Source organism: Ictalurus punctatus, chromosome 21 (genome assembly GCF_001660625.3).
Source record: "Ictalurus punctatus breed USDA103 chromosome 21, Coco_2.0, whole genome shotgun sequence".
Lineage (NCBI taxonomy): Eukaryota > Metazoa > Chordata > Actinopteri > Siluriformes > Ictaluridae > Ictalurus > Ictalurus punctatus.
This window is the reverse complement of record NC_030436.2, coordinates 12,027,501-12,050,000: the sequence shown is the minus strand read 5'-3', so window position 1 is coordinate 12,050,000 and position 22,500 is coordinate 12,027,501. Positions and strand designations below refer to the sequence as shown.

The following is a 22,500-nucleotide window of genomic DNA, read 5'->3' as shown; positions in this document are numbered from 1 at the left end:
CATCACCATTACCATCATCATCATCTTTGATGGTCTCAGTCAAAACATCTTCATCCCTTTATACTGTGTACAGGGTTGTGTGTGTGTGTGTGTGTGTGTGTGTGTGTGTGTGTGTGTGTGTGTGTGTGTGTGTGTGTGTGTGTGAGAGAGAGAGAGAGAGAGAGATTGTGTTTTTATTTATGTGTGATGAGAATTTCATTAACCACAGATCTCCACATTACACATCAGCTGTCTCTCTCTCTCTCTCTCTTTCTCTCTCTCTCTGTTTCTCACTCTTTCTCTCTCTGTCTCTCTCTCACACCCTCTCTCTGTCTCTGTTTCTCTCTCTCTTTGTCTCACTCTCTCTCTGTCTCTGTTTCTCTTTCTCTCTGTCTCCCTCTCACCAAACTGCTACAGGAATTTATAAACAGTGAACACTTCTGCTGTTCAGTCTGTAGATTCAGTTCTGTCCTCCATCGTGTTTGTGATGGACAGAATGATGGTTTTCAAAGTGGGAGGAGGAGCTCTGAGTTCTCTGGTTTCTTCTGTGTTCTCCAGTTTCTTCCAAGTTTTTTTTTTAATTTCATCTGGATTTACTCCAGGATTTTTGGTTTTCACAGCATTCTCTGGTTTCCTCAAGATTATCTGATTTCTTCTGGGCTCTCTGGTTTCTTCCAGGTTTTATTGGTTTTATCTGGGTTCTATGGTCTACTCTAGTTTTTTTGGTTTTCACAGCATTCTTTAGTTTCCTACAGGTCCTGTGTTTTCCTCTAGGTTCTTCAGTTTTTTCTGTGTTCTCCAATTTCCTCTGGGTTTACTCTTTCCTCCTGGTTCTCTGGTTTCTTCTTGGTTCTTTGGGTTCTTCAGTTTCCTCCGACTGTTTTGGTTTCCTCTGGTTCTCTGTTTTTTCGAAGTTCTCAGTTTTTCTTTGGGTTTTCCTCACACCCAAAAACATGCTGGTAAGTGATGCTAAATCACCCCCCCCCACAGGCTGGTGTCCCATCCAGGCTGTATTCCCGCCTCACACCCAGTATTCCCGGGATAGACTCAGACCAGATCCAGACCAGGATAACGCTCTTACCATAACGTCACAGTCCATGATGCTAAACTGAAGGCTGTCGTGTATTTACACATGCAGTTGACATGCAGTTTCAGGGCTATAGTCTGGTTATAGGATTTAAACGTATTATCCCATATAACTCATTGCCTGTGAGATGAACTGGACCTTATTTAATAATGCTGGAGATGTATTTCATACCTGGAGATAAAAGGCTCAGACTCAAAACATCATTCTAAAGCAACGGGCTGATTAATCACATTTAAACATATAAACACACACACTCACACAGTGTGTGTGTGTGGTTTCCATGGCGGCGTTTAACATGCATGCAGCACAGAGGCTGTTTCATGAGGAGGGGTTACCATGGTAACAGGAAGCAGGCAGAGATGCATGGCTGGTGGTGTAGCGGCAGAGAACAATAAAGCATGGGAAAGACGAAGCGATTCTGGAAGAATCTCCATGAACCAAGCCGCCGTTTACCCGCGTGATAAAAAGGACCAGAGAAAATGGATGCTTTATAAATTATATTTTCATGATTTTTTAGCACAAAAGGAGCTCACCGATGTTGTGTGTGTGTGTGTGTGTGTGTGTGTGTGTGTGTGTGGCATCAGAATAAAAACATATAATTTTATTAAAAAATAAGAGTATAGATGTACAGTAACACACACTCACTACATCATCATTTATTCCAAACTGTCTGATTTCTCTTGCTTCATCATGTCTCCTCTTCAACCTCACACTTCTTACACCTCGTATAGTCCTGGGCTGCGTCCCAAGCCATGGTGCACTACATGCCACCCTACACGCCTCGCTACATGGTGCACTACATGCCGCACTACACTCCTCACTACACACTGCACACTATCAGGGCTAGTTAGCTAACACGTAAGCACGAGGCTTAACAGAACACCAGGTTCCTGTGATAAGCAGCAGAAGGAGCAGTCAGAGTAAACGTTGCATCGCCGTGTTGTTTAACGTGTGATTTCGGACACGACCCTCACTACAGCCTTCATTGTTTCCAAACCATCTTTCCATCACGCTTCATCACAGCATTCGTCCGTCTTACTGTAGGTGTGTAGTTCTTGTGAAACAGACAGATGATGAAGTGGAGAGAATTCATTCCTCCTGTCTTAAATTTATACTAGAATATATGATAAAAGTCCAGCTGCTGTCTGTAATGTGAAGAGGGCAGAGAGTTCCACGTATTTATTTCATGAAGAAGCTCAAATTACAGAAATAATATCAACATGGAATTAAAGGTGCAGTTTGTCATTTAAAAAGTGTTTAGAAATCCGATTCTCAGTATCATCTTGCAGTGAATTTAACCAGGATTTATTTATTTTTTTAGATTTAGTTTAGCCCCACCCCCAGCTGCAACAGAGCTGTTTAGCCCCACCCCTTTTTCATAAAAAGACAACTCATACGACATATAATTTCATTAAAATGGGTGGAGTCAGGGAGAATAATGTTGGGGGAAGATGTTTTAATTTAATATGTTTTTAATAGGCTCATCAATCTGTTCAACCTCTATTATTGTAATTCACAGTCAGCAGGTGGAGTGAAACATTACATAATGCTGCTTTAATTCACAATAACTAACAATCACGTTTAAGGCAATTAGGTGGAAAGAGATGCATATAAAATAAAACCACACACGATCCCCCATCATGGGTTGGCTTTTAAGGATAGTGGGTGGACCAGAGCAGCTGTGCTCCAGCTGTGGGAGGAGCTAATGTCAAATTCACTACATGTCAAAATTAGGAGTCACTGATTTTCTAAAGGATCTTTAACGTCATGCTCTAAAACTTCACAAACTGCACCTTTAATCTTATACTGATATTATTTCTGTAATCTGAATTTTTTAATTAAACATCATTACACACAGCAATGGATTGTGTAAGACATGCACATTAACTGCTTTCGTTAACTGTTACCATGGAAACCATCTCTTGGCTTTTGCTCTCTTAACATCACAGTTTCACAGGATGAGTTCAGAAAGATGTAGCTTCAGTTTTATAAAATCACATACTTAAAAAGGTTGGAACGTTATTGTGATATTTAGGCCACGCCCCCTGACTCTTACTTCCTGTGTAACTGTGCGAGAACGTACACAAAACTGAGTAATGACACATGAAGAACCCTGACCCAATTACAGGTTCTAGATCAGGGTGTGGAGGTACGCTGGGTGATGGCGGAACAGATGGTAACACATTACACACATTTCTTACACACGCACACACACACACGCGCAAACACACACACAATCACTTTCCTACTGAGTGTGTTACAGTTCATTTCCATCTCTCTCTACCTTTCTCTCTCTCAGTTCACGAGTGTGTTTGCGTGCCATCTGTTCATCACGACGCCCCGCCCGCCTTAATGACTTTCAAAGTTTCGCGGTCAAAACTAATTAAAGCAAAGTAATGAAATCCCACTGTTTCTCGTGTGTGTGTGTGCGTGTGTGCGTGTGTGTGTGTGTGTGGCTAATAAACAGTACAGTTCTGTTCTCTCCTCTCTGTACTGAGTCTGAAGTTTGAAGTGTTTCTGGTTCTTCTGATTTCTCTGATTAATCTGATGCATTCAGTGAAAACAATCCAAATCAGTTGTTTTAAAAAAATATATAATTTTCCTCTCTCTCTCTCTCTCTCTCTCTCTCTCTCTCTCTCTCTCTCTCTCTCTCTCTCTCTCTCTCTCTCTCGCTCGCACTGCAGTAAGTCAGGAGTGGATATTGAGCCGAGCCCTTCAGGATCTGCATCTGGTAATAAATACATTTTCTCAAACAAACTGCAAACAAATCCATCAATTCACATCCTTAATTCAGATCATATAAACGTTTTTTTTCTCTAAACTTTAAATAAATATTTAATGTTAGTGAGCTCATGTTATTTTACATTAAATGATATTTGTTCACTTGAAGGTCTTTTGTTCCACTTTTACATGAACCATTTATGATTTTTTTTTTATTATTATGCATTTATTTAGAATATAAATAAATTTGGAACAGTGTTAATATTATTATTTTATTTGTATTTATTGTCATTAGAAACAGTGATTTAGTTACAGTTATATAGCACTTTTCTAGAGACTCAGAGTGCTTTACAGTGTATGGGAGGGGGGTGGGGCTAATCTCCTCAACCACCACCTGGACAAAGCGACAGCAGCCATATTGCTCCAGAACTCCCACCACACACCAGCTATTAGTGGAGAGAAGAGAATGCTGTAGAGATGGAGATTATTAGTGGATTATAGAGAAAGGTCAATGGGGGAATTTGGGCAGGACCCCAGGGTTACACGTGGCTACCAGGACTACTCTTATAAGTGTCCTGGAATTTTTAATGACCACAGAGAGTCAGGACCTCTGTTTAACATCTCATCTGGAAGACCCTTCACTGTGTCCCCATCACTATACTGGGGCATTAGACCCCACACAGACCACAAGGTGAGCACCCCCTGCTGGCCTCACTAATACCACTTCCAGCAGCAAGCTTACTTTTCCCCAGGAGGTTTCCCATCCAGGTACTGCCCAGGCTCAACCCTGCTTAGCTTCAGTGGGACACCAGGTGAGAACTGCAGGGAGATATGGTTCTGGCATGTGACATCATTAATGTCATGATGTTTACTGTTAAAGTTTAAATAACTGCTGTAGAGGCCACAAAGTTTTTTTGTTTTCATTTTGCACAGGTACTGAAGGACACATTTTACTGTAAAAATCGTATTCCTATGTAAACTACATCTGTGACTGAAGTACAGCATCTATATATGTCACATATGATTTTATACTCAGGCAGTGCTGGGCAGTCTGCGCAGCGGCAAATCGGCACTCGTCCATCGCTACATGACCGGCCATTACCTCGCTCTCGAGACTCCTGAAAGTAAATCATTATTATGATTATTATTATTATGATTATGATTATGAAAAATTATATGCTGTGTTTCTATCTGAGCTGGTGTTGTTGTATTTAGTGTGTAGGTTTGAGAAGGAAGTGCTGATTGATGGACAGAATCATACTTTACTGATCAGAGACGAGCCGGGACTCCCTGACTCTCAGGTCCGTCCTCTTTATCTCCGTCTATAATCACTCATGTGCTTTCACTGCTTACACACTGAGATCTTAATGGATTTCTTTCAAACTGCTGCTGAGGAAACGATTTATTTGTGTTGATCAGACTTCTGTAGACGTTAATTAATCCGTACTGTTTAAATAAAAGTAAAAACAGAAATAATTCCACGCTGGCTGTTTGATCAGTGAAAGAGAATGTTCCTCTGAGCTGGAGGATTTTTAGGTGAACAGTGAGGAACTCTAATCTACATTAGTGCTGAAATATAAACACTTCTGTGTGATGTTGTTGAGCGTCTCAGTGGTTTTCTTTCTCTGCTGGTGTTCAGTTGTGTAATTGGCTGGATGGAGTGATTCTGGTGTTCAGTTTGGAGAACGAGAGCAGCTTCCTGGAGGTTTATAACATTTACAGAGAGCTGTGTGTGAATCGGAATGTTGCTGAAATCCCCTTCATCGTGGTCGGCACTCAGGGTGAGCAGTACAGGAATACCCCCCCCCCCCCCCCACACACACACAAACACACACACACATACACACACCCTTTCTCTCTGTAGCATTTATTTATCTAGCAGGTATTATTATATTTTGAGTTGAGTGTTGTGTGAGTGATAAACTCTGTAGTTAAAGCTGATGTGAAGAAGGATCATGAATTAAAGTCTACATTAGTAATTAGATGTTTAATTTCCCACCAGTGAAAATCTATAGCATTAATAAACCAGGAAAAGCAGGTAAACTTCAAAACAGCCCCGCCCATAAATAACCCCGCCCACAAATCACAAACAGCCCCGCCCATAAAACAGCCCCCACCCACAAATCACAAACAGCCCCACACCAAGTAAACCAACCCTGAAGCCCTTCCTTACAGGCCCGCCCACAAACCACTTAACCACCTTACAGAACCGCCCACACTTATCCTCAGCTGACTGTGGTTTTATCCTCAGATAAGATAACGAGTGCTAATCCCCGTGTGATTGATGATGCTCGGGCAAGACAGCTGTGTTCAGACGTCCACCGCTGTGTTTATTATGAAACCTGTGCCACCTATGGCCTGAACGTCAACCGCGTCTTTACTGATGGTGAGACACACACACACATTCACACAGTCACACACACACACACAGTCACACACACACACACAGTCACACACTGATGTTGCGTTGCTATAATAAATAAATAAAGAATTGTGATGTCACACAGCTGCACAGAAGATTGTTTCGATGAAAAGACAGCTGGCTCTCTACACGTCCTGTAAGTCTTTACCCAATTCTCCCAGTCACTCGGGTGGATCCACACCACTGTGTGCAGCATTTACACCACAGGTAACACACACACACACACACACACACACACACACACACACACACACACACACACACACACTTCTAGCACTCTGTCATTGTTAGAATTTTCTTTGGATTATGTGTGTGTGTGTGTGTGTGTGTGTGTTTTATTTTGTGGTTGTTTTTAGGCCAGTAATGGAGGTCAGAGCAGTGATTATTCCTCCTCTCTTCCCTCCACTCCGGTCATCACCCATAAACACATCAGCATGGCATCTGGAGGAGAGAAACTCAGCCGAACGTCTCATTTCACAGTCAGTCACTACTCCTAATCCCTTAACCCTAATCCCTTAACCCTAATCCCTAAACCCTAATCCCTAAATTATAAACCCTAATCCCTAATCTCCAACCCCTAATCCCTAAACCCTAATCTTTATTCCCTAATCCCTTAACCCTAATCCCTAATCTTTATTCCATAATACCTAAACCCCAATCCCTAAACCCTAATCCCTAATCTTTATTCCATAATCCCTAAACCATAATCCCTAAATTATAAACCCTAATCCCTAATCTCCAACCCCTAATCTCTAAACCCTAATCTTTATTCCCTAATCCCTTAACCGTAATCCCTAAACACTAATCTCTAATCCATCCAAAATTATGTACAATTTCCTGTGTTGTTGTTGTGTAGCTGCGCAGAGGAAGTGACTCAGACCGGAGGAGTGCAGACAGTAGAACTGATTTTGGAATTGGTCGCACAATCCCAATTAAACAGGTGTGTGTGTGTGTGTGTGTGTGTGTGTTGAGGTTAGTATGCTGTGTGTGTGTGTGTGTGTGTGTGTGTATATATATATATATATATATATATATATATATATATATATATATATATATATATATATATAAAATATACAGGTACAGAAATGACTCCTGTAATAACTCAAGCTAAAGCCACTGTGTGATGTAAGAGCTGTGTGTGTATTGTTGAGGTTAGTTTACTGTCTGTATGTAAGAGCTGTGTGTGCTGTACAGAGTGTGTTGCTGAAGCGCAGTGGAAGTTCTCTTAAACAGGAGTGGAAGAAAAAATATGTGACGTTATCTGCTAACGGCACGCTGAGTTACCACGCCAATGTCAGTGTGAGTGTCACACCGTTACACCTTTATTTCTTCACGGAACCATCCAGAACACTCAGAGAGACAGGGAGTGAATTTATTTAGAGTGACTTCCTGCAATTAAATAGACACACGGAGACAGACAGTTAATATTAATAATAAAAGTATTATATATGTAGAAGTACTATATTCATTACTATAATAATTAGTACGATTATTGAGTTGTGTGTGTGTGTGTGTGTGTGTGTGTGTGTGTGTTGCAGGACTACATGCAGAACGTTAACGGTAAAGAAATTGATCTGCTGCGTGTGACCGTTAAAGTTCCAGGGAAACGCCCCCCACGGGCTGTACCATCCTCTGCACCCCCTCCTGGGCTGAATGGAACATTCCAGAGTGAGCTAACAGCAGATGACTCCTGTTCGGGTGAGTGCGCCCCCTGCAGCCCAGGTGTGTGTTTGATACTAAACTCAGATCAGAGTATGGAGTATATTTATATTTAACTGAAATGTTCATCATGTTGCTGGTGTGTTACTGATTTGATATTGTGTGTGTGCAGCCTCCATGTTGGCAAGCGCACATTTATCAGTAGATGATGGAGCAGGAGTGTATGGTCAGAGAACACCGTTTACTCTTTCCTCCGTGCACAATATCGGTGTGTAACACTCATTACACATTCATTAAGTGTGGAGTAACACTCAACAGGACATGCTGTTACAGGAAAATAATCAACTACAGAGTGCTGTGATGAAGCAGAGTCACTGTTATTCAGCAATTACAGTTCTATTTATTAAAGAATGATACGTCATGTTTTTTATGCACTTATAGTTAAGTTTAACGTTGTGGAATGTAGAATATATTGTTACACTCTGACATTTTAAATGTGTTATATCATTGATTTTCATTAGGGGGCCATGCACCAAAGGTGTCTATGGCAGCCCAGAGAACCATCTGGTAAAAAGTTGTGAAATTTGGCACACTGATTGGGGAGGGTCTAAGGAACATTCTGACCAAATTTGGACCGGGTGCTGCCGACACTCGCAATGCAAATTTGGGCCTAATTTGGAAGTATGTTTATGGTCAGAGCTTTTGAACAGTGTTCAACAATAAAAAACCATGCATCCCTGGATTCCTTGAGTCGAGACGGTTTCAACTCCCGCTATGAAGTCAATTTCCACTAGACTTTCCTCCATCTTGTTTGTCAAAAACTGTTTTTTTCACTACTCCAATCATCACCAAATTTGGTAAGCCTCACAAATATTCTAAAAATAATTTTTGAATATTCCATATGGTTTGTCCATAATGGGCCAAAGAGTCTGACAGGTGAGCTGCCAAAGAGGAAGTGTGGCTGCATCTCTGCAACGATGTTTCACACTGATGCAAATCTTGGTAGGCAACTTCAGGACCATGAGCTATTTCAAACGTAGTAACAGACAACACCACAGGTCATAGCAGTAGCAGCAGTAATGCCACCCTGCTACCCATTTGTCCATCTAGACCTGTCCTCCTACAGTCCGAGAATTCAAGTGCTGTCTCTGCTCAAAACACATCATGAGTGAAACTACAAATCACTCCTCAATCCCTTTTCCTAAAGTTATGGCTCTGATTTACTGTGATTGCTTATGCAACAACTGCTTAACGTGTCTGTGAACGTGCAGCTCACCGAGTCTGGGTGCTTGGCCCCCGAAAATGCTGCTTGCAGCTTTAATTCTAATTCTGATTCTAAACTTTGATTTTGTATTTAAGATGTTTGGATTTTTTAAAAAACATTTACACCAATTAAATAAAGCTGAAAGAAATGAATTCAGTGATGTGTGTTATATTGATATATGATGATGTTAAACCTCAGATATTGAGGGTGTGCTGAACCCGACATTAATGAAAGACCCGAGCACGTCTCCTACAACAGACAGGAAGAAGCAGCGGAGGAAGAAGAACGTGACTCAGAGATCAGAGAGCACTCTGGGACACGCTGAAGGTCAGAAAGGTTTAAACGCTCCTCACGTTAAGATTAATAAAGTTACTGTGGTGTTACTGCAGCACCGATATCCTGCAGCACTTGGAAATATCTTCTCCCTCATCCATTATGCGTCTCGTCCCTTTTTTCAAGTAGATCTTCACTTTCATCACCACGTGCAGTTCACACTGAGATGAAATAATTTTTTTTCTCGTCTTTCTGTTCTCCAGCCAAACGCAAAATGTGGAAATTAAAAAGCTTTGGCAGCCTGAAAAACATCAACAGGACAGGTACTGAGGCGAGAGAATGATTTTACTCTCACTGCAGATTTCATCTTCATTAAACATGCCTGTGTTTCATTTACATTCAGTTTCCATCTCATCACTCATCACTGTTCCACTCATCACTGTTCCACTCATCACTGTTTTACTTATCACTGTTCCACTCACCACTGTGCCACTCATCACTGTTCCACTTATCACACACCACTGTGCCACTCATCACTGTTCCACTTATCACTCATCACTGTTCCACTCGTCAATCATCACTGCTCTACTCATCATTCATCACTGTTCCACTCATCACTGTTCCACTCATCACTCTTCACTCATCACTGTTCCACTCACCACTGTGCCACTCATCACTGTTCCACTTATCACTCACCACTGTTCCACTCATCACTGTTCCACTTATCACTGTTTACTCATCACTGTTCACTCATCACTGTTCCACTCATCATTCATCGCTGTTCTACTCATCACTCATCACTGTTCCACTCATCACTGTTCCACTCATCACTGTTTCACTCATCACTATTTCACTCATCACTGTTCACTCATCACTGTTCTTCTCATCACTGTTCCACTCATCACTCATCACTGTTCTTCTCATCACTGTTCCACTCATCACTCATCACTGTTCTTCTCATCACTGTTCCACTCATCACTCATCACTGTTCCACTCATCACTGTTCCACTCATCACTGTTCCACTCATCACCGTTTCATGAAACCACTTCCACAACAACACTTTTATTTATTATAGATGATACTGTATAATTTCCCTGTATAATACTGTATAATTGTATAACAATTTATTGTTTACATGTCATCAGTAACATAATCCAATCTAACAATATGAAAGTAATGTAATCTGATTATTTTTGGATTACTTCAAGGCCACATCTGTAAATAAAGTCAAGAGAAAAGCAGTATGATCTAAAATAATTTAATTGAGAGTTTAAAACTTGTGCAGTGTTTGGATTTGTTTTAATTAAATAAATTAATTTGTTGTTCACGTGAGTCACGACTGGCGAGAGAGAACCAGAACTATAATCATACAGCTGTTTATATTGTGTTCTGTCAGAAGATTCATTTCTTTGGTTTTAAATGAAAAACTGTAATCCTGATAATATTCCCATTTTTACTAAATCTACCTGTAATCTGACTTTGTGTTTTTGACGTAAATGTAACGGATTACATTCACCAGTGTTTATCCTGATTACACTACGCTGTAACATGTACTCCCCAAACCTGTGTGTGTGTGTGTGTGTATGTGTGTAGATGATGAGAACTGTGAGTTCCTGATCGTGTCCAGTTCGGGGCAGATGTGGCATTTCGAGGCTCAGAGTGCAGAAGAAAGAGACTCTTGGGTTCAGAACATTGAGAGTCAGATCCTTGCCAGTTTACAGAGCTGTGAGAGCAGCAGGCACAAGGTAACCTATGACCTCTTATTATAACCTCTCAGTGTAGTTCTGCTGTGTGTGTGTGTGTGTGTGTGTCAGCTGTGTGTGTGTGTGTGTGTGTGTGTGTGTGTGTGTGTGTTACAGGCGAGGAGGAACAGTCTGAGCGAAGCCGTGGCAATTCAGGCCGTACGAAACGCTAAAGGAAACGGGTTCTGTGTGGATTGTGACGCACCCAGTGAGTGTTTATATGGAGGATGAAATTGTTCCTTTTTAAATCAGAAACTGCATCTACAAAATCGATAAAATGTAACTATACACTTTACACGTGGTAGAGTTCACCCTCACCGTCCGATAGGGGAGAGCCGGCTGGTGGGTGGGAATCAGCCAAAACCAAATTAGGGAAGAAATTGGGGAAAGTCCAAGAAGAACCCATAAAACACAGAACATGTGTCTCCACACACAGATCCCACGTGGGCCAGTCTGAACCTCGGGGCTCTGATCTGTATCGAGTGTTCAGGGATCCACAGGAACCTGGGTACTCACCTGTCCCGCGTCCGCTCTCTGGACCTGGATGACTGGCCGTACGAGCTCACGCTGGTGCTCATCGCCATCGGAAACCACATGACCAACAGCATCTGGGAAAAACGCACGAGAGGACGCCAGAAACCACGACCCGACGCCACGAGGTTAGTGGAAATGTGACCCGACTTTAACCAAACATCAACACACACACATCATACTGTGGGGTCGCAGCTAAATCACTCACCTTCTTTACACACACACAGTTTTACACACAGCATGATGTTTCACCTGTCGGATGTCAGACCCAGAGTTATTCCTTCACTCCAAAAATTCATTACTTACACAATTATTAATAAAAAATAAAGGCATTTAATAGGTTTGTGTGTGTGTGTGTGTGTGTGTGTGTGCAGGGAGGAGCGGGAGGCATGGATTCGGGGGAAATATGAGCAGAAGTTGTTTTTAGCTCCTCTCACCTCTCTGACTGACGGATCGGACGCTCCTCTCTCGGCCCGCCTCCACGCCGCTGTGATTGACAGGGACCTTCCCAGACTCCTCCTCCTGTTAGCTCACAGCACGAAGGAGGAGATCAATGCTCCGCCCCCCTATATGATCCGCTACGGTAACGGAGGAGTGCACCAGTCGCAGTCAGCGCTGCATGCGGCGTGTCAGCTTGGAGACGTGGTCATGACGCAGCTGCTGATCTGGGTGAGGATCTGAACATCAGCACCACCTTCAGAGGCTCACACACGCTGGAACATCTCCACCAGCACAGCGAGAACATTGCTCACACACGACTCCGCTGTTCACACTTCCGTTTTTAAACACACGACTTTACTGATATTTACAGTTCTCAATTTACAACACTTTATGGTAGCAGGTGACCAGTGTGCCATTTTGCTTTGTGTCTTGTGGGCGTGGCCTGATGAGAAACAGTAGTAGCAATACACAACTTCTAAAGTGAATAATACTATTTAAAATAATGCACTAATCTGTGTGAACATCTGTTCTGTGATTTACATGTCACCTCTCTCTCTCTCGCTCACACATACACTCTCTCTCATACTCTCTCATTCTCTTGCTCTCTCTCTCTCACACATACTCTCTCACACACGTGCTGTCATTCTCTCGCTCTCTCTAACTCTCTTTCACTCTCTCACTCTCTCTCTGTATCCCTCTCTCTCTCTCTCTCTCTCTCTCTCTCTCTCTCTCTCTCCGTGCCTCAGTATGGCAGTGACGTGAGGAGTGTGGACTCTGTAGGACAGACGGCCCTCACTCTAGCTCGGCGAGCATGTAGTCAGGTGTGTGTGGAAATCCTGCTTCAGTACGGTTGTCCCAGTGAGATCAGTCCCACCATGTCCTCCGCCTCCATCACGTCTCCGTCAGGAGCAGCCAGTCCCAGCCTCTCACGCAACAGCAGCTCCACCAGCCTGAGCCGCGGCAGCAACAAGAGACACCTGTCCTGAAGGTGAGACAGGTACAGTCAGGTCTGAACACGATGCTGCAGCACAAGAACAGCTCTGATGATCTTCATTACAGCTGTGTGTACGCCACCAATACACCTGTGTTACGCTCATTACAGCGAAACACAACGAAACTGGCAGAATAAATTGTTTACAAAATACAGGAGACCTCTCTAACATTTTAAACCATCTTCTGTAAATTATTTTATATCACATAAAGGATAAAGCACAGAGACCTGAGGTCCATTAAACTCTAGTAACTCAGAAGCCCTTTTAACTACAAAAATCAATTCCATGGAGCCACAAACTATTTTACAAACTACTCAAGAATTAATCACAGTGTGTGCAAGCATTTGGATTATTTAATGAACCAGAGAGATTAAAAAAAATATTTTCACTTTCCACAAAAAAGAAGTTTTTAAAAAATAATTTTTATTAAACTTTCCATTATATTGCATTTAATCATCAGAACGTGGATTCCGTGGAGTGTTTTTCTGATTGCCGCGCCCAAAAATACTTCATTGTACTGCGTTCTTTTTTTTTTTTTTTAAAGTAATTTTTATAGTTGCAATGTGGAGTTTTTTGTGCTTTTTTGTGGAAAAATACACATTCGTGAAATATTTCTGCACAGTCTTTCACAGGGATGTTTGTTGGTAAATGAGACTTGTAGCTGTACTCGTGTTTGGCGCACGTGAATCGAAGAAGGCTTTCTGAAAACGTTGTGACGATGTCACATGACAAATTACATGTTCCTCCAAATACTGCAGCGATTCCATGATTTTGTGTTTATTTCTGCCATTGTGAAATCTGGAGGGACTGAATAATTAAACGATTTATCAGTGTAATAACTTTTATAAAGGCAGGTTGTGATTTCTGCCGCTGGTTAGTGGACCCCTGCTTACACTCTCAGACCCAGACTTCACTTAGCATTACATTATTATCTGTGTGTTCGTATGTTATTTACTTAGTGTTTTGTTTTTTTTTTTGTTCTTTTCCAGGTCTGACATGTTGAAATAATCCTTAACGTAAACGATTTTCCTGTGAAATAAACCGAGGCTTCAGATTTAATCGTGAATCCAGTGTGAACTCCTGATGTGTTGAAGAGGATTACGAATCGTCTGAGAGAATAAAATAAATGGGATTAATTACTGCTTAAATACTGTGATATGAACATTCACTCTGCAGAGACGTCCTGAGATCAGGAACCGCTTTAGAGAAAAATAATTTGAACAAAAATCTGAAATAAATAAGTAAATAAAACACGTGTATATATAGAGTAAGAGTCGAGAATATTTGTACTTGAGAGAAAGAGAGACTACACGATGAACTGTATAGGAAATTCAAAAGAAAATCTAGAATAAAATTATTAATAGTTGATTCTTATTGTATGGAATAAATGAGTTTTTCCTCCTGCAGTAGATGTGAGGAGAGCGAGTCACATCCCCCTGACCTCACACATACTGATTAGCCTGCGTTAAAAGCATGCTGTAAAATAAGCTAGTGTGTTAGCATAACATAAATAATTAGCTAATAGTGCTATAGAATAAGAAAGTATTAAATATATTAAGTTGGAATTAGCTAAAATTCAACAGCTAAATATCTTAAATTTTAACGTATTAAATAAAATACACAAGTTATAAAAGTCAGGGGGTGTGGCTGAGTCAGGGGGCGTGGCTCATCCATCAGAGGCACTTTAGGAATAAAAAAATAATTATATTAATAATAATTTAAACCAAGTACAGATCTAGTGTTTTCACGCAACTCATCATTTTCCTCTACCTTCACTTGAGATGAGAAACTGAACAAGTCGAGGAAGAGGAAGTGGACGAGGGGAAGTTATAAACAGAATTGGAACACAGCCCTGAGATATGCTTCAGTTACGTTTTTAATGAATTTGAACATTCACTATAACTGACTTTCCATATTTGTAATCAAATCTGTAGTCAATTTTGAAAACATTCAGTAGTAAAGGATAAGAATAAGCGCTTGGGACCTGAACTTCCTGTCATCAGCGGTTTTTACGGCTCGTCAATCTGATTTAATGCCTTGCATTTCATTTGAATGTATTTCAGATTCTTATGTTCTCGATGCAGTGTTTCTAACTGAGCTGGTGTCGTGTGTGTGTGTGTGTGTGTGTGTGTGTGCGCGCGTGTGTGTGTGTGTGTGTGTGTTGTTACCGATTGTGCCATTAAAATCATAAGATAGCACATTCCTCCCGTCTCATGAATGCGTTGTAGTGCAGTGTAGTTAGAGAGCAGAGGAACGCAGCATGATGATGGACGAATGTGAGCGTTCTGCTCAACCCGCCAGCTCCTGATGATGTAGTGTTGAACCTTTACAGTTAGTATTCTGCAGGTTTTTCTTTTTTCCTAGTAAATCAGACGTACTCTAGGTACTAGAGAAAACTACAACTAAGTAAACATACAATGTGTTTCAGTAACTTCATCTCTCCACTTTAGTGCTTCTGCTCTTCTCTGTGACTTTCTTATCTTTTGCAGTTTTGACTGAATGCATTTACTCATGTGCAATGTTAAAGATGTTTTTTCTACTTTTAACTGCACTCAAAAAAAATACATAAGACGCCAAAATAATAAATGTTTTCTACAGAGAAGGGTTTGTGTGTGTTTATTGCACAGCTCAATTCAGCTGTTCACTTTTCGTCTTTAAAAAGTCCTCATTCACAACTCCATACATTTACCTTCTCTTAAAATACCAATAAACTCTTTTAAAAGAATTTGACAAGTATAAGCCCATGTTCTGTTGATTTGCTCAGCTTTCTACATGTGTGTAACATGTTCACTACCTCATATAGCTCCAGTTGTTGTTATTATTATTATTATTATTATTATTATTATTATTATATAAAATAGAAACTGCAACAAACGCTAATAGAGGTTTAAACACTACAAAGGCAAAGTATAAGCATAGACACCAAAATAATTATTGGTCACATGCTGCTTTTATGAAAAACATTCATGTTTATTTGTGTTTATTTTTTCATAATTTACATTTTTACTCTCAAAAACAAGTCACTTTCTGTTACATAAACCTGAACACCAGTTCTCAGAATCCTCTGTGACAGGTCTCATTACCTGATCTGTCACATGACCCATTACCTCACTCACTGCTCAGATATCCAATCACACACACCTGATTCAAATCACCTGTTCGTTACAAACACACCTCATATCTGTCATCAGTGATGCTCTCAAGCCTTTATCTTACAGAGCACACTACTCTGAGTAATAATAATAATAATAATAATAATAATAATACTTATGTTAGTATATGGTGTCTTCAAATGTTCCCTAACACTGCACTGACACTAGTGAGCAGCGAGTGACAGGTGATCAGTATATTCTGCAGACATTTTCTGAGATGATTTATGCAAATTGTATGCAAATTAGATGTGACGCTGTAAAGAAGTGACAAATCCAAACGATTGTCTCGAACGATTCCTTGGACCGATCATACAGCGCATGTGGTGCGACGTTTCTTCGGTTTCCCGCTCACGACTTTAGTTCATACCTGCAATTATTTCCGTTTTTACTGTTTCACACTTTATTGCAGACAGAACTTTCACAAGTACCAGCGGCTCCAAGATTTTTATTATACACAGTTTCAATGCTGCGTTCATTTCAGTGTGAGGTTTCTCTCAAATAATAATAATAATAATAATAATAATAATAATAATAATAATAATAATAATACTGAGAGAACTGAACTATAAACTGAGAAATTTTATTCATTTTCAGTATTCTGGTCTTGTACCATATTTGGTCCATTTTATTGTCTTTTTGGTTCAAAATGTAACATCAGAGACATGTTCAGTGTGTGAATTCTGCCTCTAGTTTCACAATGAAGCTATGAGGCTAATGTAGCTAACAAATAATGGAAGCTAATAGACACCAGTTTAGCATTGTGAGGATTTCATGTCACACACACAGTCCTGATCATTTTTATAACCAGACACTGATGTAATAAACACTGATGTAATAATGCTCATCAACACTTACGTTTACACTGGTTTGGGTGTTTGTAGGAAAACTTAGTGTTTATACTAAATGTGTTTCAGTCATATATTTTAAGAGTTAAATTTGTTCATAATTAAACCTAAAACTGAAACACACAGAGTTTGGGAATAAAACCATAATCCTGCTGATCTTCTCCATGGGCTGCATCCTAAATGGAACATACACCAAACACTACAACACAACACTGGTGTTATATGTGATCACAATGTTTTTGCATGGTTCTGCAGTTCGAGGTGGAGCTCATGATGACATCTTCCTGTTCCTGTTGAGAAGATTCATCAGAACTGCAGTGGAGCTGCTGAGACACTTCTTCAGAAATTCGTGAAATGTTTAGAAGAAGAAGAGTTTAACATTCGCACAGTGCTTTTAGGGAAACTGTGAGCGTGAAATGAAGTTGTAGAAGGTAAAACTGCTGAAATGTAATGACGCTGTGGTTGTTGATGTTGTTGTTGTTGATGATGTTTTTGTTGATGTGGTTGTTACTGATCTGTGGCGCCGGCTGTTCTCGTGGCACGTTTTCTCGGTGAAGCTCTCGGAGACGCTTTATCTAAAAACAAGAGGATGGGGGACATAACGAGTTATTTAAAAACCCGAGTCTTAGTGACCCTGGTGTTTGAATAAAAAATGTAAAAAAGATAAAAATGTGATAAATGTCAATCAAGCATTCTAATTTGAATATTAAGCCATGCCCACTATCTAATTTACACGTTGTGTGTTTTTTAACCAGAATTTGCTGAATGTTTCATGTTTAACACTCAGGTAAAGTAACACACACACTAATAATTTACTCCTGATTTATATAATCGTTCTTAATCCTCTAAGCCAATCAGTACACAGAACACGGGATTGTTGGATGAGCTGTGAAGCCTGGTGCTGGTAGTACACTGGGAGTTGATGAAATAAAAAATGGTTCTTAAGGCAGGGATTAAACTCACTCATGACGTTGAGAGTTTCCTGTGGAATCCAGCTAATGTCCACGTCGTTCATCCCCCCGGTTCCCATTTCAACCTTCACTGGAACTCGCTTCCTCTGAAATAACAAAGGTCAAAGGTCATGAATTATGACCAGAGAGATACAGAGAAATGCTCTTACACACTGCTGATCATAGTTAGCCTGATTACTGCGATGTTTGAGTTTAAACTCATTTGTGAGAATATTCAAGTGAAATGTACGCACCGTGCGAGACTCCAGAACCTGATACATGCCGAAGAGTATCAGGAAGACCAAACCGCCGAGGAAGATGTACATGAACATCCTGTAAACCATGACATTGTGTTCATTAACTCGCTCACAGAATGCTAATTAACAACTCTCTCTGTTGTTGTGTCTTACACTGAATCATCTGCACAGAATCATTTACACTGAATAACTTTCAGCTTGCATTAAATCAATAATATTAATGTAAATACAGCTTTGTTCTTACGTCTCTCCATCCAGACCCTCATCCAGTTCAGTGATGGTCACGGTCTGGTTAAAAATGGCACTCTGGAAAATATTTCCCTTTAAAAGATAAATAAAAAAACTGTAAATTAGAATCAAAGACATCACACTAATAAATCATATAAATAATTAAAATTGCACAAACACAGCAGCAGCAGCAGTGTGAATAAACACACACACACGTATTCAATCATTGCTATAATGATCAATTAAAATAAAAAATAATAAAATTGCTAATATTTCTATATCAGTAACTGTACAGTTATATAGCTATATAATTAACAGTTCTCCGATTTTTCTTTCTTTATTTCAAATATGTAATAAACGTGTTATATGAAGTGAAGTGATGTGGTGATGAACCTCAGAGTCGTGGTAGTTGAGCAGAATGACAAGACCAAACGGACGGCCGGCCATCGGCTGTGCAGGAATAAACGAGTATTCAAACGACGCCTGGTTCTCCGGCTGCACCACGGCATCCAACTGCAGAGCTGTAAACTACACAAACATCCCATAATAATCACATCATTTAATATTCTGCATAGAAAATATCTCATCTGCTCTAATAATAATAATAATTATTATTATTATTATTAGTATACGTAAACAGACATTATTATTATTATAATAAGTATACATAAACAGACATTATTATTATTATTATTATTATTATTCTGTGTAGGATGTAGGGACTCACGTTTTGGATGTAGAACTGGTAGTCCTGTGGGTAACGGAACGACGCCTCGAGAGAGCGAACTGTAAAATCCTGACTGCCTTTATTCGTGAAACCAACCAGAAACTTCACGATCTCATTGGCTGGAAACTCTACAAACACAAAATAGACAAAAGAGCATTTTAATTATGTAGTTATTAAGAACAATAACATACAGAATATGGTATAATCTTATAAACTTTCAGACGTGACGTAATAACGTAACATTAACGTAATGTTAAACACACATCACATTACTGAACCTCATGTTCTGACCTTCTCCTGTGATGAAGATGATGGTGGTGTCTGCATCAGGGTGAGATGTCACATCTGCACTTTGGGAATCTTCATCTACACCATCAGCATCGTCAACATCCTGCCGAGAGAAACAAGGAGTTTCAGAAATAACTGTGTGCTAAACATGTCTCTAAAACACACAGTGAAGTCCAGTGTGTGTTTCAGTTTCATCCACATTTCTAATTTGGTGGGATTTAAATCAGATCTAATCCAGCATATCTTTACCTCTGATGCAGAGACGTGTTCAGTGTGTTGCGCTGGAGCTACAAGGCTAATGTGACTAACACATAATGAAAGTCTATAGCCTCCAGTTTATCCTCATGTGTTCTTATCCGCATCATCACATTTAAATTTCTTTTTAGTATCTTTAAATCTACATTAGCATTAGCATTACTCTCACCCCGTCTCCTGTCTGAGGTTCTTCCACCAGAACTTCCTCTTCATCCTCATCCTCTTCCTCCACCGCAGTGTCTGACGCTTCATCAGTCACTTCAGCTTCAGGTTGTGCGTAAACTTGGCCTGCGAGAACAGAAGTGTGTGTTCATACCATCCTGTGTGTTCTGCACTTTTCTTCTTCAGTGTTTAATCTTCACCGAATTTTTCTGCTCCTTTAATGAATTAAACTTCATTTAATCTGAACTCACATCATGGTGGAGATTGATTGATTGATTGATTGACTGACGGATTGACTGACTGTCGGATTGATTGATTGATTGATTGGTGTGATTATGGAGCTGAGCTGTGAGGAAATGTGCAGGTTTATTCTGCAGATTATGCGTGTAAGGGGAAACAGGTTTATTTATGTTATATCTGTTTTTTATTTCAAATGATAAACATGATTTTCTTTCCTCATCGTTTTAATATTCATGATAAATAATCTGAATTGTAATAATTATGATGATAGGTTTTAGAAACATAACTTTCACAAGTTCTTCTAGGGTTCTTTAGATTCAGTGTCCTAACCCTACCTTCTGATAAAAGTGAACTATTTCTCATGAGGGTTCTTTAGGGTTCTACACACAACCTTTAGAAACATATGTTTCACCCTGAGGGAAAAAAAGATGAAGAAGCCTTCAGAAGTTCTTCATGAGCTGTTTTATTTATTTATTTTTAATTTTATTATTTTATTTTATTTTTATTAAAGATGGTTAGGGGTTCTTAACTTCTTAAAGCTTGGAAATCTACTCGTAATAATGAGGTTCTTTAAATGTTCTTTCAGAGCACATTCAACATGTCCAGAATTTTTCATGCTTGTGTCTAGTGTGTGTGTGTGTGTGCGTGTGTCTTTAGGACACGTCATCTCCTTTAAAGTTAACGGAGACAGTAGCGCGCGCTTCAGTGTCCGTGCACTCATAACAGTAAAAAAAAAATAGCGCGTGGTTCATATTCGGTATAAAAAATAACAGTGTGTGTGTGTGTGTGTGTGAGAGAGAGAGAGAGAGAGAGAGAGACGGACAGAAGGATGAATGGAGCAGAGCTGGAGTTTAATGCCACGTCACACCAGTGTGTGTGTGTGTGTGTGTGTGTGTGTGTAATGAAACTCACCTTTGGATAGCAGCGCGGCCGGAAACAGCAGCAGATACACAAACAGCGACTTTAATTCGAAAACTAACATGTTTCCTGCAGGAGTGAAGAAAGAGAAAGAAAGAGAGAACTGACTCTAACTACTGACCAGAGAGAGAGAGAGAGAGGGAGAAAGAGAGAGATTTGTGGGCGGGGTTATGGGAGGGCCTGTGGTTTTAAGAACGCCCACTGAGAGTAATGGGCTCTGTTCGGTTTAATATCCACTAGATTCTAATACTATTCACTACATTTACACACACACACACACACACACACACACAAATACACACACTTCTCTATACATCACACAGAATAGTGTAGAATTTTACTAATTTAAAGTAGTGAAAATAGTTTATACAGCATTTTCCTTATGTGTGTATTACGTGTGTCTAGTCCACGCCGCTGCTGAGTTCTGGATTGTGATTGGTCAGAAGGTGTTGATTAGTTCTCTAGAACAGCAGCTCTGACAGTAACGTAGGTTTATATTAGTGCACTCGCTCTGATATCGTTATCGTTTCTATACTAACGGCTCGTTAACTGGGACACATATGACTTTCAGTTTATAATTCAGTAATACGCACTTGGCTTTTTTCTCAGTTTTGTAACCTAACATGGATTTCCCTCTCTCTCTCTCTCTCTCTCTCTCTCTCTCTCTCTCTCTCTCTCTCTCTCACACACACACACACGCACACATATGCCATGCAGTTTTACCGAACACTCCGTGTGCATTTCAGCAGATTTCCTCCTGCATGTCAGATGTGGTTTTGTGCAGAAATTCTTGCTCTGCTGATTTGTCGAGCAGAGGAGGTGTTTACATCCTGCTCACAATCGCATCCTCAATTTATAACACACACCTTTAACTCACAATCCAGCTCTGTGTACGGACATTGTCCTTACTGACGCTTCAGTCATGGTGTATAACAGCACACACGGTGAGTACGTCATTAGCATGATCCTCAGGGCCGAGTTTCCCAAAAGCATCACAGCACGAAGATCGTCATCGTGTAACGGGAGAGCGAGCATCACACTGAACTCTCTCGCTGTCTCTCCCAGAGAAGACGATCTTAACATCGTGAAACCCGGCCCTGATCATCTGTCTTTAACTCTACGATGTATAATATCAGAGCTGTTTGAAAAGCGTGCCCTGTTGAACTGACGTGTGAGAGTGTTCTCTGCAGGGTTCTGGGTGTTCCAGGGTTCCAGTGAGCTGTGGGGTGTGTTAGCGGCGATCGCTGTTCTCCTGCTGCTCTCCTTCTGCTGCAATATTTTATGCTGTGTTCAAAAACGCCTCACAGGTGAGTCCATGCTAAACTGGTAGCCATACGCTTCCGTTACAAGCTAGCTATGTTTG

The 22,500-nt window shown here is 40.3% G+C and overlaps 3 protein-coding genes across 4 annotated transcripts in view; 2 read left to right on the top strand and 1 right to left on the bottom strand.

Moving 5' to 3' along the window:
* LOC108255208 (arf-GAP with GTPase, ANK repeat and PH domain-containing protein 2) overlaps positions 1-14,174 on the top strand; it is a 21,130-nt gene extending 6,956 nt beyond the window's left edge. The window contains exons 1-20 of one of the 2 annotated variants that reach the window (XM_053674018.1): positions 3,140-3,242; positions 3,751-3,797; positions 4,824-4,911; positions 5,003-5,088; positions 5,427-5,568; positions 6,039-6,173; positions 6,295-6,416; positions 6,566-6,688; positions 7,066-7,149; positions 7,407-7,511; positions 7,751-7,910; positions 8,044-8,139; positions 9,334-9,462; positions 9,672-9,731; positions 11,003-11,154; positions 11,269-11,359; positions 11,588-11,810; positions 12,057-12,351; positions 12,870-13,111; positions 14,105-14,174. In XM_053674018.1, coding sequence (XP_053529993.1) covers positions 3,170-3,242; positions 3,751-3,797; positions 4,824-4,911; positions 5,003-5,088; positions 5,427-5,568; positions 6,039-6,173; positions 6,295-6,416; positions 6,566-6,688; positions 7,066-7,149; positions 7,407-7,511; positions 7,751-7,910; positions 8,044-8,139; positions 9,334-9,462; positions 9,672-9,731; positions 11,003-11,154; positions 11,269-11,359; positions 11,588-11,810; positions 12,057-12,351; positions 12,870-13,109 — 2,451 coding nt within the window. In that variant the 5' untranslated portion in view covers positions 3,140-3,169 and the 3' untranslated portion in view covers positions 13,110-13,111; positions 14,105-14,174. Of the gene's footprint in view, positions 1-3,139; positions 3,243-3,750; positions 3,798-4,823; positions 4,912-5,002; positions 5,089-5,426; positions 5,569-6,038; positions 6,174-6,294; positions 6,417-6,565; positions 6,689-7,065; positions 7,150-7,406; positions 7,512-7,750; positions 7,911-8,043; positions 8,140-9,333; positions 9,463-9,671; positions 9,732-11,002; positions 11,155-11,268; positions 11,360-11,587; positions 11,811-12,056; positions 12,352-12,869; positions 13,112-14,104 lie in introns of those variants that run through there. The other variant, XM_017450975.3, reaches the window with a different exon arrangement.
* A 2,652-nt stretch (positions 14,175-16,826) lies between these two features.
* Positions 16,827-21,290, bottom strand: LOC108255209 (translocon-associated protein subunit alpha). The gene is made up of 9 exons (XM_017450976.3): positions 21,132-21,290; positions 19,987-20,105; positions 19,566-19,665; positions 19,275-19,402; positions 18,941-19,075; positions 18,564-18,640; positions 18,317-18,395; positions 18,076-18,169; positions 16,827-17,687 (listed from the first exon to the last, which is right to left on the bottom strand). Exons 1-9 carry the CDS (start codon positions 21,199-21,201, stop codon positions 17,620-17,622), a joined length of 870 nt encoding a protein of 289 aa, XP_017306465.1. The 5' UTR covers positions 21,202-21,290; the 3' UTR covers positions 16,827-17,619.
* Positions 21,291-22,001: 711 nt separating this feature from the next.
* LOC128628907 (signaling threshold-regulating transmembrane adapter 1) overlaps positions 22,002-22,500 on the top strand; it is a 2,465-nt gene continuing 1,966 nt past the window's right edge. The window contains exons 1-2 of the mRNA XM_053674019.1: positions 22,002-22,081; positions 22,328-22,444. Of these exons, the coding sequence (XP_053529994.1) occupies positions 22,060-22,081; positions 22,328-22,444 (139 nt within the window). The 5' untranslated portion in view covers positions 22,002-22,059. The remainder of the gene's footprint in view (positions 22,082-22,327; positions 22,445-22,500) is intronic.

Bases quoted from the DNA above. Each gene is read 5' to 3' on its own strand.
- LOC108255209 (XM_017450976.3), bottom strand. From the start codon at position 21,201: ATGTTAGTTTTCGAATTAAAGTCGCTGTTTGTGTATCTGCTGCTGTTT. The intron at 20,106-21,131 runs GTGAGTTTCATT...CTGTTCTCGCAG, and splicing joins GGCCGCGCTGCTATCCAAAG to GCCAAGTTTACGCACAACCT. The intron at 19,076-19,274 runs GTGAGTCCCTAC...ATGTTTGTGTAG, and splicing joins ACCAGTTCTACATCCAAAAC to TTTACAGCTCTGCAGTTGGA.